The sequence below is a fragment of the Tauraco erythrolophus genome, chromosome 12 (assembly GCF_009769465.1).
Source record: "Tauraco erythrolophus isolate bTauEry1 chromosome 12, bTauEry1.pri, whole genome shotgun sequence".
NCBI lineage: Eukaryota > Metazoa > Chordata > Aves > Musophagiformes > Musophagidae > Tauraco > Tauraco erythrolophus.
The window spans coordinates 23,735,388-23,757,976 of NC_141476.1; the positions used below are offsets into that span (position 1 = coordinate 23,735,388).

Consider the following 22,589-nt stretch of genomic DNA (forward strand, 5'->3'; position numbering starts at 1 on the left):
AACGGGGATAAGGTGTTCCAGCCAGCCCAGCTCCCCTGCGACCTCTCTGCAGAGCAGAGAAGCCCAGCATCCTTCCTCTTCCCTCTCCTCCCTCTTTCTCCTCCCCCTGGCAGGCTCTGAGCCTGCTCTCAGGAGGATGACACACACAAGCTGCTGAGAACCCTTCCTGCTCCTTTTGAAGGAGAGAGGAGAAGGATTTGTGGATACCAAGTAAGATTTCAATTAAAAAAAACAACCAAAAAAAGCATTTTGCCATTGTGATCCAGAAGGAAGGAGAGGAAGGTCATGACATCTTTACCTACGGACTGAGATTTTCATAGTGCTATAAAGGGAACAGTCACAAACCCACTTTAATCTCTACTACCAACCTACAAGTTAAAAAAGCCACTCCTGCAAAATGTGAAAGGAAGACATTAAAAAGAAAAGCACCATACCAACAGAAGGAAGACAAGGAGAACGGGAGGATTACCTATTACGCTTTTGGCAAACGAAGCTCTCTTGAGGGTTGCCAGACCCAAGTCTCCTATTTTCACAGATCCAGTTGGTCCAGTAATAAAAATATGTCACATTTTAAGTCTCTGTGAATTATTGGTGGAGTTCTTGTGTGCAAGAAAAGAAGACCCTTCAGGATTTGCCGACCCAGCTACGCAGGACTTTTGGTTTCATCACTTTAAATCTCTTCAGGTACCTAGAACGCAAACATACACAGCAACACAGCAGTGGTATAAAGAAAATGAAGCATTATTAGAGATTCTGGGGGCCTTAACAGCTGAAACTCCATTCTAGATAAAAGCTCCTTATTAGATGCCATAATAGCAGCTCAGAAATATCACGAAATGGAAAGAAATAGATCTTTCCAAAGGAGGAATTAGAGCATTCATTTTTAGGGAGGAAGATAAGCATCTTTGGTGCAAATACAACCAAATATTGCAAGCCTAATAGTACAGCAATTCACTCCATGCAGAGAACAGCTTTAGAATACGTTTTGTATCTTCAAATCAGAAGAATACTGAAGCTTAATTTTAACCACCAGCCTTTGACTTCTATACCATGCACCTGCATTTTTCTCCATTTACCTAAAACACTGATCGGGAAGGTACATTTTGGAAAAACGTAAAACCTGCTAACGCCCTGGCAGAGTAGCACACTGGATATACGCAGTGAAGAGCATCGCTCCCATCGGGGCAGAAAATCTGTTCCAGAATTCATGCCAACTGTTTTATATCAACCTTAACAAGCCTGTCAGTACCAAAAGCCATTAATTAATATTGTTTAGTAGGTAACTTGGAGCACCTTCCGCTTCAAAAGAGATTCTACCATTCGAGTGCTGTTCTATCTGAAGTTTCTAACAAAATATGCAAATACAAGCACAAAAGCCATCACAGAAACACACCCTGACAAATCAAACATCACAGGCAGAAGATGAAACACCCAGAGAACAACTTCTAGTTGCGTAACCAAAACAGGAGCAGGGAAAGAGAGGCAGGGGCCAAAATTCTTCCTGTCAAATCAATGCAGTTCAAACGCAGGGACAAACGACAGGCACCAGAGAACAGTTCAATTTTTTTTCTTTTATCTGGAGCTGCCTTTTTCAGAAGACGAAAGTAGGATTTTTCTAAAAATTTCCATGGCTATTCTTAGCCTCCTCACCAGGAGCACAGTACTTACGTCTTCAGCGTTCCAGAGGTCATCAACTCGGTAACCAGCACGATGCATCTTTGCCTTTCACACAGGATTCCCAGAAGTCATAAAATCTCACAATGTTTGGATGCTGCAGACCTTTCAACATTTCTGCTTCCTCTTTAAATCTCTGCCTCTCTACTTTTGTGAGTTTTCTGTCCTATCATCCAAAACAAGACATTATTAGTAGCGAACAGACAAAAATAAAAGAAAGGTACTACATTGCTGGGGTATTCTGAATTTTAGATGGGTTTTTTTTATGCTTGTATCAAGAGCAATTATAAAATCTTTTATGTAAGAGATGAGCAGCATGTATGAACTAGGGCACTCGCCTTAAATCCAGTGTCAAGAAGACAAAGACTCTCCTCCGAACAAAGGGACGTCTGTGCTACGCTGCGCTCCACGACAGCATTAATAGTTCAGGCAACGCGAACACGCGCGTGGCTTGATGGATCGACACCCAGTATTTACTTCTTGTTTTGGTTATCTGAGATCAACACAGGCAGGACTTCATTGCCAGGTATGAACGCCCTCACAGCTAAGTTGCCGCTGTCTTCTCCAGCCGTGGCCGCTCATCACCTCCCACGGCTGCTCCTGGGAAGCAGTGACCAGCAGGTCGGGTCCCCCAGGGACCACACTGGCTGTACCGCCCTTCTCAATTCTCCAAGGACAAATTAAAACAATACCCCCCTCCAAAAAAACCCAAACACAGAAATTTTTCCATTTGTTTGCTGTTCTGCCTGATTTTACAGACTTTTCTTTAAAGGTTGACAAAGGAAGGATTTAAAGTTGTCCTTCAGCCTTTTCTGTAGGCTGCATGGAAATACTCATTCTTTGAGATTAGAAACACGAGGAATGTCGTGTTCTACTACTCTGGTTTTCCTAGAGAAATTTAAGAATATTTACGTCCTCCCGGCTGTGACGTGACCCCACCAGGAGCCCATCTCCTTCCCGCAGGTCAGCAGAAGCCTACGGGGCTGCCTGGACCTCATGAACACCATGGAGACCCCTCCCGAGCAGCCCAGACACACGCTCTGTGGACCACGGGAAAGAGCAAAACGGGAGTTTCACCGAAAACCACACTGTCACCATCTGCCTGGTGTCCCCTGGCCAGCCGATGGGGCTGGGAGCACTTCTCTCTGCCACCCTAGAAATGAAGCTTTTTGGTTCTTTAAAAGGCACAATTGTGTAACAGCTCTTACTCAGACAAATGAAGGCTCACGAATCGCTAAGATTTAATTAGTTCAGATTTTAACCTCAGCCACTTTCCTTTTCTCGGATAACTTAGGCATGTTCATCACAGCAAATAGTGAATTAAACTGGCACCCGTGGGGGCCCATGCCCGGATCCCTGGGGGTGGCTGGGAGCACCCAGTGCCCAGTGGCGCCGCTGGGGCCGGGCTGGCAGCAGCACAGCGAACGCCAGCAGCCGAGAGCAAGGCAGGGTTTCTGCTGCTCTGCAGCAACTGTGGTTTTCCTAAGTTTAAAAAAAAAAAAAGCAAAGGGGAAAAAAAAAAAAAAAGGCTGGCTGTCTAATGAGCCAGGACAGAAAAGCCTGAGAATTGCTTTCAAATCCATCACTTCTTCCCCTGCTGCTGAGTTTCCTCTTAATTTAAGCCCTGTAGAATAAATCAGACACACTGCTATTAGGGAGCAAAAGGAGCAGTCCTTGTGTGAGACAGGAAGAGCGGAGTGTGGGCTGGCAGGGAAGGAAAAGGCGGTGACACAGATCCAGCAGGTTTTTTTAAAACCTTCTAATTAAAAAAAAATAATACCATACCCCCTGACTCTCATTTCCAGATTTCTAAGCACTGTGAGAAATTTTCCACTGCTACTTTAAGGGTAACTTTTCAAAATACCCTTCAGACACCGCAGACCATTACATTCCGTACGCTCCACCTGCTAGGAGCACCACAGCGTTTGGGCTGCTGTCCGAATCCAAAGTTCTAAGATGGCAAGCTGGGCAACTGCAAAGTGATTCTGGAAGACAAATATGTGTTTTATCTATAAAACACAGTGGAAAGGATCTGGATTCTTTTTTTTTGTCCATCAGAATGACAGCTGAGCATCTTTCTCAGGAGAAAGCCTGGCTCCAGTACCAACACTTGAGAGGAGAGGTGAGGGCAGGGACCACGTACAGGGCTTTGGGCAGAGCAGCCGCCCTGGCATGCCACGTTCCCCCCATGGAAGAGGTCTCTGGCACTGGAAGGGCTCAAATGACCTTTTCTAAATTCCTCCAGGCTGAACCTGACACACGAGTCACTGGCCAAAGCATGTTTCTGAAAGGGCTTTAACTGTTGAACTGTTTTCTGCTCTGATGCAGCAAACCCACCCATTTAACTGCGTGACTCACTCAGGGTTTAATCCAAACCCCAAAAAACCTTCACTGGTGTCACAGACGCTTATTCCCCATCATATAACCCACACAAGGCCAAACGTCCCTGTGCTGAAGGTAAAGGTGTAAGCCTGAAATAATCTTAGGATACCAAATTTTAAGATGAGGAAGAGGATTCTATGGAAAGGTCATGCCACAGAAAGCTAACCCATTTATCTGCATTTAGGGCATCACTTGGCATAACCCAAATTTATCGAAATTTAGGGGAAACACAGTGAGTTCATAGAATCATAGAATGGTTAGGGCTGGAAGGGACCTTCAAAGGTCATCTAGTCCAACCCCCCTGCAAGGAACAGGGATATCTCCAACTAGATCAGGTTGCTCAGGGCCTCGTCCAACCTGGCCTTGAACATCTCCAGGGATGGAGCATCCACCACCTCTGGGCAACCTGTGCCAGTGTTCTACAACTCTCATGGTAAAAAATTTTTTCCTAATATCCAACTGAATCTACCTCCCTCTATTTTAAAACCATTACCCCTTGTCCTATCACAACAGGCCCTCCTGAACAGCCTCTCCCCATCTTTCTTGTAGGCCCCCTTGAGGTACTGGAAGACCGCTATAAGGTCACCCCGGAGCCTCCTCTTCTCCAGGCTGAACAGCCCCAACTCTTTCAGCCTGTCCAGATTCCCCAAAGAAGTCATCAACCATCAGGCTATCTGCAGCAGCAGACGTTCACAACCTCGTACAGCTGAAGGAGGAGACTCAGGGACGCCGAGTTACACGCAACGGCGACATCCCACCCAGTTGACAAACGAGCTCATCGCTCGGTCAGCTCCACTGTGCTTATGGCATTACTGCTGTTCTGAGCTTCCTCAAGACACGAGACCTGAACACTTGGAAAACGTTCTCCTCAATGTGATCTGGGAGATATCAGTATTAGCTTGCAGATACCGACACGCTTCCTCTCCTTTTAAGGCATTCCCGCTTCTTGGCTCTTTCCCTCCTTGCTGGGACACAAAGTCTTGGCTCAGGAGGCGACACTGCAATTCCGTTTGAAATAATTGAAACCTTCTCAAGTCTACTACTTAGCATTGAGGTTTCTAAAATAAACTTCAACCTTGAAAAGCCCACAGCAATCACACTGAGCTGGTGCAGCTTTTCCAGCCAAACTGAAGTTAAACAGAACCGAGCAAGAAGCGAGACAGCTGCTCGGTTTGCGCTACCGCTACGAAAAATCCGTAAATTTAATTTCTTGCTCCATAGAATCATAGAATGGTTAGAGTCAGAAGGGACCTCAAAGATCTTCTAGTTCCAACCCCCTGCCATGGGCAGGGACACCCTCCACTACACCAGGTTGCCCAAAGCCTCATCCAACCTGGCCTTGAACACTTCCAGGGATGGGGCATCTACAACTACTCGGGCAACCTGTGCCAGTGCCTCACACCCTCTGAGGGAAAAATTTCTTCCTTAGATCTAATCTAAATCTCCCCTCTTTCAGTTTAAAGCCATTGCCCCTTGTCTATCACTACACGCCCTTGTAAAAAGCCCCTCTCCAGCTTTCCTGTAGGCCCCCTTTAAGTACTGGAAGGGGGCCATCTTGACAAATAGTCAACTTAAAAGGCTTCAATACGGACTTTGTGGGCAGCACAGCTGGAATCACAGCGCCAGAGGGGAGCAGACACAGCAACAATGAGCTTTCTCACCTTCTGAGCTTTAGCTGTACCAGCTTTGAAAACACACACGTGCCACAAACTCATTACTGGCCCGTGATTTTACTGCAGCGCCGTAGCTAGAGCCGTGCCCAGCAGCGACGAAAGCACCAAGTCACAGAAAACACACGAGCAGACAGGAGATTGCATCAGCTGACAACACAGACTGGTTTTTCAGACTGATCCGTGGCCGGCTGCCTTGAACCTGCGTTGAGAATTTGACATTTTATTATCACAGCTACTCGGGGCTCCTGCGGGTAAGTGCTTATGGAGCGCTTCCACAGGGAGAAACCACAACCACGAGCAGCCGCGGTGCGGCTCGGGCACAGGAGCGCCCGTCCCACGGCCAGCCCCACTGGCTCGGGGCCCCACGACGTCACCCGTCATACTGGTAAAGGAGCATTAACTGGGGGGGCCAGACAACGTATCCTTCACTGTGAAGGGCAATCTAACAGATACCAAACGAGTGGCAAGAAGAGGTTAGAAATTGTCAGTTACCTTTTCTTCATTAGCTTTCCTGTTGCAAATCAGGTAAGTTTTAAGCATCAAACCACTGAAGGGTATTTGCTTCCCAGAAGGCCAACCGCGTCCTGGGCTGCATCAAGAGGAGCGTGGCCAGCAGGTCGAGGGAGGTGATTCTCCCCCTCTACTCTGCCCTTGTGAGACCTCACTTGGAGTATTGTGTCCAGTTCTGGAGTCCCCAACATAAGAAGGACATGGACCAGTTGGAGAGGGTCCAGAGGAGGGCCACGAAGATGATAAGAGGGCTGGAGCACCTTTCCTATGAGGACAGGCTGAAAGAGTTGGGGCTGTTCAGCCTGGAGAAGAGGAGGCTCTGGGGTGACCTTATAGCGGTCTTCCAGTACCTCAAGGGGGCCTACAAGAAAGATGGGGAGAGGCTGTTCAGGAGGGCCTGTTGTGATAGGACAAGGGGTAATGGTTTTAAAATAAAGGGAGGTAGGTTCAGGTTGGATATTAGGAAAAAATTTTTTACCATGAGAGTGGTAGAACACTGGAACAGGTTGCCCAGAGAGGTGGTGGATGCTCCATCCCTGGAGACGTTCAAGGCCAGGTTGGACGAGGCCCTGAGCAACCTGATCTAGTTGGAGATATCCCTGTTCCTTGCAGGGGGGTTGGACTAGATGACCTTTGAAGGTCCCTTCCAGCCCTAACCATTCTATGATTCTATGATTTTGGAATGAAGGAATCACTCCCAATTAGTACTTTACAGCCTCACTCTTGCTAAATTACACACCCGTTCAGAGAGGCTGGAGTAAAACCATGCTTGCAGCAAGGAGCTACATTAAAGCGAATTTCCTATCCACAAATTCCTGCTAACCCAACACACGTACGCTCCCTGCTTCTCCCTGCTCAGCGCAGGCAGGGCGAACAGATACCTCTCTTTGTTAATATAAAATTTAACCCTTCATTAAGTTCCTTAGTGGGGAACAACAGTAAAGACTGGAATTAGTAAGTAAGTGTGTTAACAAAATGAAAGGGAAAGCGTACGAATTAAATTTCTGGAACGACACCCAAATTAACAGCAGGAACATGTTCCGTTAGTCATCCCCAAGCATCATTTCCTCCAGGTTGTAACATATGGGCGCTGACTAAGACTTTGAAAGTTACACAAGCAAGAGACCGGCTTTCACCTGGCTTTAGAAGATTTCTAAGAAAGGTTAAAACTGAAGTCAAGTTTCTTGCCTACTTACTTGCAAAGGGCTAACAGATTTGGGAATAAAACATTCTCACCCCATGAGGAAAGGAGATCAAATGAAAGAAACAAAAATAAGAGATTATTTTTCACACAGCAATGCCTATAACCATGTAAGAGCAGGGTTTGAAGCACAGCTGTTACCAAACTGGAAAGTTGTGCTGCTTTCCAGTTTCACTGCATTTCTTTACGTTCCTTTAAAGTCTTGGATTTTCAGTAATGTTACAAAAAAAAATTAAACTACTTTAAACACTTTGTAAGTGGCAATGAGTTAAGAATAAACTCACACTTGCTACGGACTGAGCCTGGGCTACAGTGCTGCTGGTTTCAGATAGTCAACTGAAGTTCTCCCGTTGAAGACCCTTTGCTATTTGAGAGATCCCTCCCCAGCCCCAACAGGTTCGAGCTGCCCGTCGGTTTGTTACGGCCTTACTAAGGACATCTGAAAGCCTTCTCCTCCTCTGCCCACGTTTGTACCAGCACGTCTCCTTTTCTGACACACAACTTTGATATCTTACCTAGACTTCTTGGCCTAAGGGCCTCCACTTCTGCGTCCAGCTAGTCTATAAATATTGGGGTTTGGTTTGTTGGGGTGTTTTTTAAATGTTTGAACTTACATAGCTGTATTTCCTGATGGTTATTTAATTTTGCCTAACAGGGTAAATCCTCATTTTGGAAGAGATTAACGTCAGGCTGGTGAAGCAAGTAGGAGCAGTAGGTCAGCCCATGAGGGAAGGGCTCACCTCTGTCATGCTGAAGCTATAACCTCTCTCATCCTCATTAGTGATAACGAAAAGGAAACTGAAGAGGTGCTTCTGACACAGGAACAGAATTCAAATCTCAATTGGCAGAACGAACATCTGTTCATATCATTACATTTTCACATCTGTGTGCCAAATCTGTACGTTTGCTCAGGAACCGCAACCACTCTTCTAATCAGAGATCGTCTTGAGATACGGAATCAGCAGCAGAATCCATTGACAGCTTTCTCCTACGTAGCTGTCGACTGGTTTATTGTGGATTTATGGACAGAAGTGCAGTTCGGGTCTGCCCTACGGTCATGGGTTCAACAGTGCGACACCCATCCCAGTGGGAACAGGCATCTGCCTTCCCACACCCTGCAGCGTAGGCCAAGCACCTGCTTTGCTCCGACAGTGAACTTAGAACGTTACCTGCATATGACTATTAATTCATTAAATTCTGTATTGTCAGTACAGCCTCTTCAGGGAAATGTCCCAGTTTTCCAAAGGTTTTCAAATTTTCAAAATTCAAAGGCCTTTAGAAATGAAGATGAAAAATAACACGGTTTAGAAGACAAAAATAAAAACCATTTCTGTATCTAAAATGAAAATTCTACTCATTTAGTGCAATCACCTTTTGCATTTTGCATTAAGACTTGCCTAATCCACTATCAGAGGAAGCCAGGATTTCTCCCAAAGACAACTGGGAGCAAAAGCAGGCTCAGACACACAGCAGTTGGGACTGTGAAGAGCTTGACATATAACTGAAGTAGCTGCTCCCATGTACCACCTCTGTGCCTTTATTATTATTATGCCTATGCTATAAATTTTTAATAGCATTCAGAACCTTTTATTCCCACACCCGTACATTCAATTATAAGCACATGTCATTTAAAGCAATTCTAAAGGAGAAAATCTCCTTTCTGTGAACAAACAGCAGATGCCATTAGACAACTTGCAAATCAGGAAAAAAAAAATTTACAGCTTCATTACACATCAGCGTTCAGCCAACATTCTTCTTCACTAAGTCAGCCCCGGCGAAGTTACAGCCTGCTATGTTAGCCGTGCTCGTGAAGCACAGTGAGGTTTCTCAGTGGTGACTCGTTTCCCAAATGCAGAAGAGCAGCCCTTGCCCCCGAGGATGCTCACGATTCAATGAAGAGGAGCTATGGAACAGGCTGAGAAAGATCTACTTATTTGCCTGAGTCATTGCCAGAAATCCATAGAAAATTAGGAGTTGAATTCGGATCTTTGCGGCTAAATCTGGCACTGTAGAAAAAGTTGAGCTTGCTTATTTGCTGCAACTTTTCAAATTGCTTAAGGGACATGTCAGAGTCTTATGGCAGTGGAATGATGAGATTCACATCTTCTACTGGGCGTCAGAACTTAAAAAACTCATCCCACAAGGTGCAGAAGGAAGGAAACAAACCTCTCGAATCAGAAACCTCAATGCAAGAGCCACGAAAACACCTAAGAAACCCAACACCATGGGCAGGGACCATGTTTTACAGATTAAAACCTCCCAACACAACTGCCCTACGATAACCTATGGTTAAACAAAAAAGTTCTGTCAAAAGCAATTAATTCAATTGCAGGTAGCACCCCATTAACTCCCTCAATTACCAGTGCTTCACAGGTTCCCACTAGCTTGTAATTTTAGATTAATACCAGAAACAGTTCAGGCTTTTTCAAAGAAAACTGTGAAATCAATGTGAAAAAAGGTGGACCAACCTTGTGACACCAGATCTCCTCTGCTCACACAGCAAGAAAAAAAAATCAAACCACCAAAATAAAACATTTTAGATATGTCATGGGAGTTTGGTATTTTCTGGAATTCCCTTCTGAACTTAGTGTCCATTAAAGTTTATGCAACAGTTCTAAAATGCATTTTGCTTCACTTACTTCGTGTCATCTATAAACACAGCGTTCGGGCATGTAAAATGTCTAACACCGAGACACACGTCTCAATCAGATGCAGCCAAGCACCAACATGCCTGATCCTGGTCCCGTGTCCCACCGCCGTGGGCTCCTACTGCTGTCTCCATCTCTAAGGGTTTGGGAGAGCACGAGCTGCAGGCTAGGAGACTCAGGAAGACACCTCCAAGCACAAGGGCTGATGCCTTTGCAATTTGAACCACTGAGGTTACAAATTATCCGTGTTTCAGTGCCGGGCTCCTCTATGCAACGCAGCCAGACAGAGGAGAGGTGGCTCCAGCCATCTCTTGGCGGCTTGGTCCTTCTGGCCTGGGCCATGGCAGGAGGGGAAAGAGAGATTTCAGTGCTGCTGCCTAAAAAATCATCATCAGGGAGGTGCCAGCACGTGGAAGGAAGGGAAGTGATGCCACTGCCCTCAGAAGTGTTGCCTTTCCTAGAAAAGGGGAGCCCGACGGGGAGCCCCGGCCAGAACAGCACTCCACCTTCCTCAGCCTCCCACGATCATAGAATCATAGAATGGTTAGGGCTGGAAGGGACCTTCAAAGGTCATCTAGTCCAACCCCCTGCAAGGAACAGGGATATCTCCAACTAGATCAGGTTGCTCAGGGCCTCGTCCAACCTGGCCTTGAACGTCTCCAGGGATGGAGCATCCACCACCTCTCTGGGCAACCTGTGCCAGTGTTCTACAACTCTTATGGTAAAAAACTTTTTCCTAATATCCAATCTGAATCTGCCTCCCTCTATTTTAAAACCATTACCCCTTGTCCTATCACAACAGGCCCTCCTGAACAGCCTCTCCCCATCTTTCTTGTAGGCCCCCTTGAGGTACTGGAAGACCACTATAAGGTCACCCCGGAGCCTCCTCTTCTCCAGATGATGAACTGAAAACGTTGCTATTTACCCCACGTTACCCTTCAGCGTGTAAATGTTAAATCTCACCCGGCCGATAAGCTTTGCCAGCCAAAATTAACCCAGCGTGAAGAATTCGCAGAACACAGCAAGTTTTATTTAGCTTTGCCCTGGCAAAATTCATCTGAGTGTGTCTGTCTCGCATCGCGTTCAATCCCCCCCAACAGGGAAATTTCATTTTCATCCCATTATTGCCACCATTTCCCATCCTGCCATACAACTCAGCAATTCCATACTTCAGTTTGTAAAACACTCTTAGAGTGAAGTATTCTCACCAGTGAATTAAGATAATCCACCAGTAACCCTAAGCAGAGAACAGGATGCTCAGTTACAGTCACGAACACTCAGAAATAATGGTTTTATTTATAAAATAAAGGTTTTACTGTAACCTGAGTGCAGTCACACAACATCTACCTTCCAGCATCATAGCTGTTTTGAATGCTGAAATCTGTCAAAATGGTAAATCTGCTAAGACCCAACAGAAATGTTTGCACAGCTTTGCAGTTCCAGTAAAACACTTTGTAAATGATTAAAATCTTCTTTGCAGCAGCAGCAGCAAAGGTGAGCACTAGATAAACGAGGTTCATTTCTGTCCACTTATAAATGGAAGAACATAAATATGACATTTATATAACAACTTTCAAATATTTCCACTTGGTATTACTTTATCGTTCATAAAATATGCTAATTCAGGAAAGTCACTTAAACCAAACCATTCCCTTTGGAACTTTTATTGAAGCAGAAATGCAGTAACAGGAAATATCATCATGTTTATAATGGAGATCATTCAAGTCAGAACATTATTTTCTGCCTCCAAAACTAAACGCTTGAACTGTGTTGGATTCGCTCATCAACCACAGGTTCCACAGCCTTACCAGTCCTAGAAGATACCAACTGAACAGGCCTGCAGACTCAGGCTCTAATTACAGACTGAGTACATTTGTTTTAGAAAACTACTTCAAAAATGTTCAAATTAGTAGAAAAAAACACAAACCAAAACACCCCAAGACAAACCAGACAGTTGGACTAACAGCCCTGCTTGTAGTAGGCGGTAGAAAGATTTTCAGAGTTCTTCAGTCATGGCTCTTACACAGCCATGAATACAACTTTAATTCGATCACTCTTCTCACAAAATCACCTCGTGCCTCGTAAAAGCAGAGTTAAAAGCCATTTCTCACTTGCTCCTGTCCATCTAACGCAGCAGAGCCTAGGCGACCAGGAGAGCACCGAGAGCATCAGGAGGTCCCCTTGGTCTCACTGGCTGGAGCAGCTGCTGCTGCCATGAGCTCTCCATGCAGGAGAACACCTCGGACCTTCTGACTCTTATCACCACATGACTGCAGCCCAGACGTATGGACATTTAGCTGGACATATTTCATTTTCTTCCCAGAGAAGAGCTGGGAACAAGCCAGGCGAGCAAGGAAAACTTGCCCAGGCAGCCTTCAAGGTAAGTTCAGCACCTCCTAACTTTTCACGTCTTTGATTTCACAAAAGGAGTAAGACTGAACGAGTGCATGCGTGTCTCTGTACACACACGCTGAACTCAATTATATTGAGGGAAGGGAAAAGAAAAACTAGAGGACAGAAAAGTGATGGGTTTTTGCACAGACCTTCATTTAAACTGGCTTAATGGGTCCTGGAGAAAAACTTTTTCAGCTCTCCCCTCGCATTGTGGCCTGCTGAGCCACCTACACCTGGACATTTAACTCTTCAGTGCCTGTTTCGCATCTCTAGGACACAAAAAACCTGATGAGGAGTTCCTGGTACACCCTGGAGATCTATGGATAAGCAGCACGATACCAATAGTATCATGAACTCTTCCTCCTGCCAACTGGCTTGTGTTCTTTGCTAGGCACCTTCTGGGGGAAGAGAACATGGAAAGCAGTCCTTTAACACGACCTGCTCTTTTTTTTCCAAAAAAAGAAAATCCTTGCACAGGGCCATACTATTGCCAACACCCAACTTAAACTCCTGCACCTGGAAACTGGAGAGTCTTGGAGGCCTCGGAGCTGCCCCAGGAACACTCTACTCTCGTTCCAGCCCTGCTCCACAGCACACTGCACCCAAGGGAGGACCCACTGCTTGCTGCTGCTGGAAACAAGATTCAAAGGAAAAGAGATGTGGGAAGCATATAGTGCAACGACGAAGGAGAAAGTCCATAGGGCACCTTTCCTGCCATAACACCTCAGAGGCTGGAAATAGTGCCTGCAACACTCTTGGGAAGCAGGGACAGGGATCTTTCACTGCCAAAAGAGACTTTGCAGATTGGGGTACACCAGCTCCTGAACACTCACACAGCAATTAATCTGGGGTTTGGAAGTGTCTTACTGGGGAGCCTTTTCTAAATGCTGGAAAGAGTTGTCACTTCTCGTGCGTTCCTAACGCCACGTGACAACCTGCTAGAAAACACTCAAAGGCCAACGCCGCGCTCCTGGACAGGATACATCCATTTGCATCTCCCATGGCGGCTGGGAACTGAGCTGAAAGTATCACATTTGTAACAAAACATTTCCTTTTTCTTTTTCTTTCTTTTCCCTCCTGCAAAGCTTGCCGTTCTATAGCCCTGCCCAAAAGAATAACACCAGCTTGTCAGCTAAAATATACTAACAGCTAAAAATTTAACTTCCCATCCCTTGAACAGCACAGCATAAAAGGGTAACATCAACATGGGTTTATGAGAAACAGATCTCGGCCACTTTCCAATGAGATTATATGTTTGGTTTGATAAAGATAATAGCATTCACACCATAAACTCAGATTTCTGCAATGCATTTACTTCACATTAAGGAAGAATAAGAATGAAACAGGAAATACCCATTTCATAAATTGATTAAAATTAGGTAGCGATCAGTCACAAGATACAAGTTACACATAAAAAATACACATCCTTGATGATTTTCAAGAGGTTCTGCAGGGCTTAAGTTTTGTTCTAACAAAATTATTTGTGTTTTTTAAAGAACTGCGAAAAAAAGCCCACCCTTACTAATAAATTCTACACTTGGAAACGGGTTAGGTGAGTGTTGAAGCACAAAGACAACAGGTCACAAACAGTGAGACGCTTGTGTAAGCCGGGCACGAGCAGCCGAACACCACGGGCTGGGCTGGGCGGGAGGAGGTTGTGTAACTGGGACCAGTAGAGACCCCCGGCGCAGGGGCTGCAGCGCCAGCCTTGCTGAGCACCGGTCCTGGGCCAGGCTTAGGGAAGCCAGCACAGCTGAGCACGGCCAGCTGGGCAGCAGGAACAGGAGGGCAAAGCAAGAAGAGTCTGCTCTATTCTCTTGCTGCAAAGAGCATCTCCTGGTGCAGAGCACGCTTTGCAACACGCCCCTTCGCGTGGACCCAGTTTTAAGGACGGGCCATAAGAATCACTCATGAGTTGGGCCATGCTGGCCGTGGATAAGGAGTTCAGTCTGCACAGTTTATCTGAAAGGGGTAAGGGATTAACAGAGATTCGTCCAAGAAACTCTTATGAACCAAGGAACATCAGAGATTCGAGGAGATGATCACACTTTCTGACTCGAAGCCTGTGACATAGTTGTTACAGCCACAGTTATGTTACAGCACACATGCCCTTGGCTAAGGTCCCAGAACACCAATTCAAATGCTGGTTATCTAATGCAAACAAGATAGTTCAGATCTTGGCTAGACAGGACCTAAGAAAACATGAAGTCAGCAGCACCAAATCTAAACAAATACGAGCGATGCTTAGTGATAGGGGTTCCTGCAGGCCATCATGACAAGAGTTTGAAAACTGGATAAGCAAAAAAAAACCCAGCCAAAACAAAGGCCCTATCTTGCACTGGCTGATTCACAACTTGTGGGCATACATACATCTCCTAGAAGTCAGCAGCAGTTCAGACCCCTTGATCACAGCTGTTTAATAAGCTAAAATCTCCAGCCTACAGAATCAAGGATTTATTACGTGATACAAAGAATGTTCCATATACTGTGTGTAACAAACAGAATCAGACATTCAGAGACTCTACAGAAAACGTATTAATCAGAAAACTATGAGGACAAAACACTATAATTTTATGAAAGATTTCAAGAATAATCCTAGAATGGTTTGGGTGGAAGGGAAATTAAAGATCATCAGGTTCCAATCCCCTGCCGTGGGCAGGGACACCCTCCACTACACCAGGTTGCCAAGCCTCATCCAACCTGGCCTTGAACACTGCCAGGGATGGGGCAGCCACAAATTCTCTGGGCAACCTGTTCCAGTGCCTCACCACCCTCAGAGGAAAAATTTCTTCTATATCTAATCTAAATCTCCCTCTTTCAGTTTAAAGCCATTGCCCCTTGTCCTATTCACTACACACCTTGTCAAAAGTCCCTCTCCAGCTTTCTTGTAGCCTCTTTAAGTATGGAAGGCTGCTAGAAGGTACCCCCGAGCTTCTCTTCTCCAGGCTGAAGTACTCCAACTCTCTCAGCCTGTCTCCATAGCAGAGGTGCTCCAGCCCGGATCATCCTCATGCTGGACCTGCTCCAGCAGCTCCATGTCCTTCTTGTGTTGGGGACCTCAGAGCTGAATGCATTACTGCTGGGGGGGTCTCACGAGAGAAGAGAAGAGTAGAGGGACAGAATCACCTCCCTCGATCTCCTGCCCATGCTGCTTTGGATGCAGCCCAGGACAGGGTGGCTTAAGAATACTTAAGAATTCCAGATGGGAAAATCAGTTTATGAAGAAGAATGGCTGGCAGTTTGGGCTTCACACTCAGATTTCACTGAGCAGTGCAAGGAGAAGATCCTGTTGGAGACATTTGCCAAAAAAGGCTTGTTGTATGTTCAACCACGCATTATTTCTTACCTTTGTAAAACCCAATACTAGTTAGAAAAACATAGAGAAACCTCCCTCTCTCTGTGCTCTCTCCCTCCCCCAAAACATTCTGCAAAGAGGAAAAAACCACAAAAGCTGGCTTTACAAGCTCCCTTGAGGAGGTGGTACATAAAGACGATGCTATTCTTGGCTATCTTGCACGCTCTGACATGACACGTACCTAACGCAAAGCAAATAAAAACTCTTTTCCATTTGGCTAGTGTTTGACTTCAAGCACACTAACAAGGTACTGCGGAACTGGAGAACCCACCCACAGGGAAGTAACCCAACAGCAGTGTTGCCCTCTATTAATTTCGGTAAATAAAGACTAAAATCTCTTGAATGAAACAACTAAAAAAAAAAACAGTAATGCACACAAATATCATTAATTTGAGTGACATCACCTGCTTTGACTGCTTGGGGTTGTGGGGTTTTTTTAAAGACAAATTGCATTACCTGCAAAACTTAGGATTGAAGATCATAGAATGGTTTGGGTTGGAAGGGACCTCAAAGATCATCCAGTTCCAACCCCCCTGCCATGGGCAGGGACACCCCCACTACACCAGGTTGCCCAAAGCCTCGTCCAACCTGGCCTTGAACACTGCCAGGGATGGCAGTGATGATCCATTTGGTTCAATGCACATTAAACAAAATGGTTCTTTATTCAATAGATGAATATTACAACTGCTAAACAATTTCTTTAAGGAGTTATAAAGAAAAAAATCTATAAATAATAATACACTTTTTTCCAAAGATGGATCTCTTGCTCAATAACAGCAGCTTATAAAGCACGAAAACAGCAGAGTGAAAAACTTGACTAGAAGTTAAGAAAAATGACCTGGGAGCTCTGCCCAGTTCTCATATGATTTTAAAACACTTCATAAGTATTCTTTAAACTTTCCAAAATTCAGATATTTCACCTCTCCTTAGAGATTTTCCTATTAATAAGACCAATCAATCAGCCCTTTTAAGACTGCAAATGCTGGTCCCTCTGAAGTCCCTGTGGCTTGCAGAGCATGAAAGCTTTTTCCTAGTATGAAACAACAGCTTAACTGCTAGTGAAGGAGAACCAGCAATTCAGGTAAGACAGTTTTTAATCACCAGCAGTAAAGGATGCTCATTGTAAAGAATGTAAACCTGGAACTGGGTTTCCCACAGTCCCCAGGAGAAGTGGCAGGTGAGTACACGGAAGGGCTTCGTCAGTCAACAAGTTATTGTTCAGTTGTGGGGAAAATGGTACTGAAACAGAAAAATGAAAGCACGGATGTCTGCATCCGTGTAGTGATTGCCCTACTGTGGGAGAAAGAAATATAGGATGTATCCTTGCGAAAAACGTTTTAAGACCATTCCTGAACTCAAAAGCAAAACAGATACCTTTGAATGATTTTATTTACCTCTTTTCAATAAAATAATTGTTTCCATACCACACCACTTCTGTAACACTCGCTCAGCTTTGCCTTTCCCCACCTCTCAGCCACAGCCTCACCATCCACCTCACTGTCCCACGATGAGGTGTGCCCATGGAGCTGCCATGCTCCTGCAGAAGAGCAGGTCATGAGCCGTTACAGATGCAATAAAATGAGGCTTAGTCTGAGGATGGCAAATTGTCACCAAGGATAATTTTAAAAGCTTCCCGGAGAAATCAAAGGAAGTGGCCAGGTATGTGTTTTGTATAAAATGCTTTTGCTCAGAATTTCTGAAGGGATACAGCCCCTCCTTTGAAGCAGCACTAAGAAGAAATTTCAGTCTCTGCATGTGCGTTCAGGGGTCTCAACTTTAGTATTTTCATCCCTTTAAATGAAGTCTTAAAAATTCCACTTAATGCTTGAATTAATTCTTTTATAGTTTATTTCCTTAGACATTTTCTATAGAGATTTCAGCAAAACCTGGATCAATGCAATGCACAGCAGATTCAGAGAGGAGAGATGATTTCAAGTCTATAAGTTTAACTCAACTCATCAGCAGAGTGATCAAAACGTCTTGTCATCGGTTCTTGCCCCCTTCCTCCCAAACCCCCCGATACATCCTTTTCTGTATAATTGCATAGCAAATTCAGGTAAGATACCGTGATAAATAGCACAAACAAGGCATGAAAATACCTAAAATTAAAAGCTTACATAAGAGGGCAGGGCTGCCTTTAAAACTCATCGGCACGTTAAAATCCATTCGTAATTAACCGTACTCAAGTTTCAGCCCACGCAACCGAAGTCACAAACAGCGGCTTGTGCTTTTAGTTTCAGCTCACACTGATGGGCACGCTAGGGCGAGGGGCACCAACAAGTTCAGAAAACACACCAAAAAAAAAAATATCACTGTGCCACTTGGCAGCGGTTTATCCCAGCGCGTGCACAGCTCTGCGGATGGGCTTCGCTCTCACGAAAGCTGCGAGGGATTTCTGAGCCTTCACGTGAGCTTGCGAAAAAGCTTTATTGCAAATATCCTGCAGAGCATTAGTGTTCCTGTCCGAGCCACGCCGGGACCGCAGGGTTTTACGGATGCTAATTTTGCCAGGTCACGATTTTGCAGGAGGAGACAGATGCGGGGAGAAATCCCAGTCGGTCGGAACTCAGCTGGGCTGTCCTCTCCTGCAAGATCGATTTGGATTTCTTGCGCACGTACAGGCTGAGTAACACACACCCTCTCGAGAGCTGGCTTGAACACAGGTTGGCCACTTGTCTCAGGTCCCTGGGCATGCTGCAGTTGAGCCCTCCCTTTCCTCGACAAAAATTTATAAGCCCAGAAGGGGGACAGACCCAAGGAAAAACTTGAGCACTCAACAGCTCTACCCATCTTGCGAGAAAACATCCAGGAGCTCCATTTTCTTCCTTCTGACAGTACCCGGACCTCCAAGCTCTCCACCCTATCAGTTGCTACCCTGTTAGCAGGCCAGGCAGCACCAGATGGGACATCTGACGCTCATCTGACTCGTCTAACACCATCTGCCCTCGGCAGAAGCACGGTTCGAGTCACCGAGACGCTGCGTCACCCAGAAGACGCTGGCGGAAGCGGTTCACGCCGTTGTTAAATAACACTCGTCACGTTCCGTTAACGGAAGCACAAGGACCAAGTTTTGGTTAAGAAAACACCGTCAAGGTCCATCGGTTTAATTTTACCCTGAAACGGGAGCATATGGAAAATCATCCCAGAGGGACTGGGGGTATTCTCCTAAACAGATGTTCTTGCCACAGGACACATTTAGAAGGAAAGCAGGTGTGACTGGTGAGATGGCTCACAAACACAAACCTTTGCCACCACAGAAGCACCGTTTCCATTCAATTCTTGCACTGTATCCAGGCTTTAGAAGAAAGAAAAGCAATCATATAACTTTGACAGAAAGAGAAGAAGGGAGAAGGGCAAACGCACTCGTTCTGTGTCCTTATAGAACCAATACAGTGTGTTAAAATAATGCCTAGTAAAACCAGGAATATTTCCAATAAAGTGCTAGTATTTCCACAGAAAAATCAACATTAAAATACTACAGTAACCAATTTAGAACTGATTTACCACTATAACAAATCACATGAGTTTCTCTTTTGTTATTACTACTGTCTCTTAACTAGCCTTAAGTTAATAACCAATGATTTCTTCTAGTCTATTTACTTGGTTGTTTCACTAAATATGCACCCAGCCAGTAACAGGAGACCTACTCTCGAGAGATGAGGTTTTGTGGAAAACCAAGCATTAACCTCACTGTTTTAGCCTCAGTCAAAAATTACACCTTAATGCCTCATTGCTTTTGAGATTTAACATTATGGTTTTTCCTCTACTACGACCAAGACCCACCATATATGTTCCGATGGGATAGACACCAGCTCTGAATTTCTGAATTCTGAGCACAATCTAGCAAGACACTCGATACACCACCCGCAGGACCACCGTGCCCTTACCAACGGCGACCTTGGCAAGTGCTCACAAACACGGCGTTTCTAGAAATATCAACAAAAAGCTCCTTCGTTCTGCAGGCTTGTGGTACGATGTGCAGTTATCCTTTCAAATTAAGCCACGGAAACACCAACTGAAAACCTTTTTCCAACCCTGTCATTTAAAAAATAAAAAGAATTGACACAAGTAGGCTATTTAAAACAAAACCAGACAGACAGCAGGAAATGTCAACATCTACAGGGAGCACTCCACCACCACTTCCACAGCCATAGAAATGAAGGTCACTAAGGTAAGGATGACAAAATTAGTTCACATATGATCTCATCACTTTGGGCTGGAAGGTAAACCCCAGGGGAACAGCAGACAAAGCCAGGGCCATGCGGTGATGCTGCCCACTCCCCTTGCTGGCTCCTCTGCTCTGAGGCTTCAGTGTCTCAGCTGCTGAAGCACCGTGATCATCTCTGCATGCTGAGAAAGTCAGACAGAACAGCATTTCGCTTAAAACAGCTCATATGTTCTGTGCTGGATAAGCAACAATCAGGTTCCATCACTTTCTCTCTGCTCTCAAGTTCAAGGCTCCTCTAGCGTCAGACACTTGGGTTAGTTTTTTGACTCCAGCCATTGTCGATAACTCCAACACAAATCAAATTTATAAACAACAGTGTAAATGCATAACCTGAGAGGCATCACAGCTCGTGACCAGAACGAGAGCCTTTCTTCCTGTTTTTTTTAAATAGGAAGCACAATCTGGAAAACACAAGGCTTTATTTTTAACCGGTATGCTCAAAACCCAGTGATTTGTGCAGTTGTAAATTTGACCTAACTTCAGGATACAACCCACCTTTAAGAGCAATCAAACAACAAACCAATTCAGAAGCAATACAAAGCACTTAAAAAAGGTATTTCCAAACTAAAGTTGTTTTCTTTTAATGTTCCTTTCTGAAGTTCCCACTTTGCACTAGCGTGTCGCAGGTGTTGGATGAAACCTGGAAATGTTGGCAACAGGGCTCCTGACTTTTGGAAAAAAAAAAGATGAGCAATAGCTCAAGCTCTTAAAAGGAGAGTTTCTTCTTGTGGAAGCCTCCTACCTGAGAACTTCCGAGGTCAACAGCAGGACATGCCAGATAATCTTGTTCTTAAATTCAGCAACCTGCATCTTTAAACAACCAGAATTCTTGTCATGCCACTCCTAAAGCAAAGCTGTGCTAAAAACTTATTCCTCCTCTTTGTTTAGCTTACTTGTGGCCAGTTGAGATACACTGCTTCCCGAGCCAACTCCATCCTTCAGCCTTCACAGCTCTTTTCCTTCTAGTGAGTTTTCCTCCTTTGCCTTTCTGCAGAGCTGTTACATCCCTCCTTGGTTTGCCAGGCTAAAGTCTCCCCTTACTTTACAAGCAAGGTTCTCCATTCACTTAATGACTCTGGTGGCCCCAGGACACATTCTTCCTTTTTGAAGACAATGACCACAATATAGGCTCTGCACCTGGACAAGTCACTACTTCTTCTAGATGCCTGATTCCTCTGTATCAGAAACGGGACAATTTTTGTTGGCTGGGTTATTATTTGAAGTGGCATCATAACCCTTCAACAAAAAAGCAGTTCAACACACTCCTAACGAAATAAACACAAATATAATTTGCCAACAGCTTCATTTAAAGATGACTTAGGACTGTTCTGTTTAGGTTGGCTCCTCACCAAACTTACATAAACCATGCACTGATTGAAATAACAGGGCTCACAGGACTCACCAAATCAATACAAATGCAAACCTTGTAACACTAAGTATGGGACCGGTGCTGTAGCACAGAGTAAGAGAATTGCAGCAAGTGGGTCTAGAATCCACCAGGAAATATCACTAGTCTACTCCCCTGCTCCAAGACGGGAGTACCAATTGCTAAATTATTCCAGACAGACCTGTACACCAGCTCCAGTGAGCCTCCCTAGAGAATATCTGTCAATGCTTAACTGCTCCTAGGTGTAAAGTTTTCCCTTTTGTCCAACCTACATCTACCTAGTTTCACTTTAAGCCCATTAATTATTTGCCTGTACATAGTGGACACGAAGAATCATTTATGCAACTCCTCCTTTAAGTAGGCTTTTGGGTTGTTTTTTTTTCAGCTACTATTCTTCAAATACCTTTATCTTCAATATCTTTATCTCAGGCACCTCCTCCCCAGACTGGACTAACCATCTCTCGCTACAAGCCACGTACTCGAGATCTCTGCTTGCTGTTGTGACCACACGCTGGATTCTGACTGAGCACTCCACACTGAAGTGAGACACCCAAAGTGGTTTGCACCAGATAGCAGGCTGTTAGCTATCCAAGGGAATTGTCCAACATTTTGTATATTAAGACCGGGAGATGAGGGAACATGAGTTGAAAGCAGAGGTCATGGTTCACAACCCCTCTGCTGATAGACATCTCCGCTTTGGGGAAGAGCGGAGACTCGGTAGGTGTTTCACAGATTCTTCATTAACGTTAAATCTGAAAACCAGACAGCATTCCAATGGTTAGCAGCCAGCTGAGGTCAGTATGACTGTTCAAAATCTGGGCCGTTGATTTCACTTACCTGCGGGATCTGGAACACAATACCACTCTAATCCATTTTCTGGAAAACTTTTTGTGTATCTTGGTGCACTCGCTCTGCCTTAGAACTACGGAACGAGGCACTCCAATATGAGAAAAAATCCAGAAAAGTCTCCAGGCATGGCCATACTTGGGATATCAATCTTTAAACAGAAAGAGTTTTTCAGAAAGGTTTGAAGAGGCTCATCCATGCCAATTATACACCCTCCTAAACCAACACCTCAGAGGGGATCACGCTGCTCATTCTCATCAGGGCATCCGCATTGCCCAACACTCTGTTCAC

General features: G+C 45.0%; 1 protein-coding gene across 1 annotated transcript in view; it reads right to left on the minus strand.

Moving 5' to 3' along the window:
* Positions 1-22,589, minus strand: part of LOC104383513 (serine/threonine-protein kinase WNK2) — a 107,427-nt gene that overhangs the window by 68,440 nt on the left and 16,398 nt on the right. Inside the window, 5 exon segments of the mRNA XM_086619291.1 lie at positions 470-562; positions 565-639; positions 642-688; positions 1,669-1,723; positions 1,726-1,840. Coding sequence (XP_086475417.1) covers positions 470-562; positions 565-639; positions 642-688; positions 1,669-1,723; positions 1,726-1,840 — 385 coding nt within the window.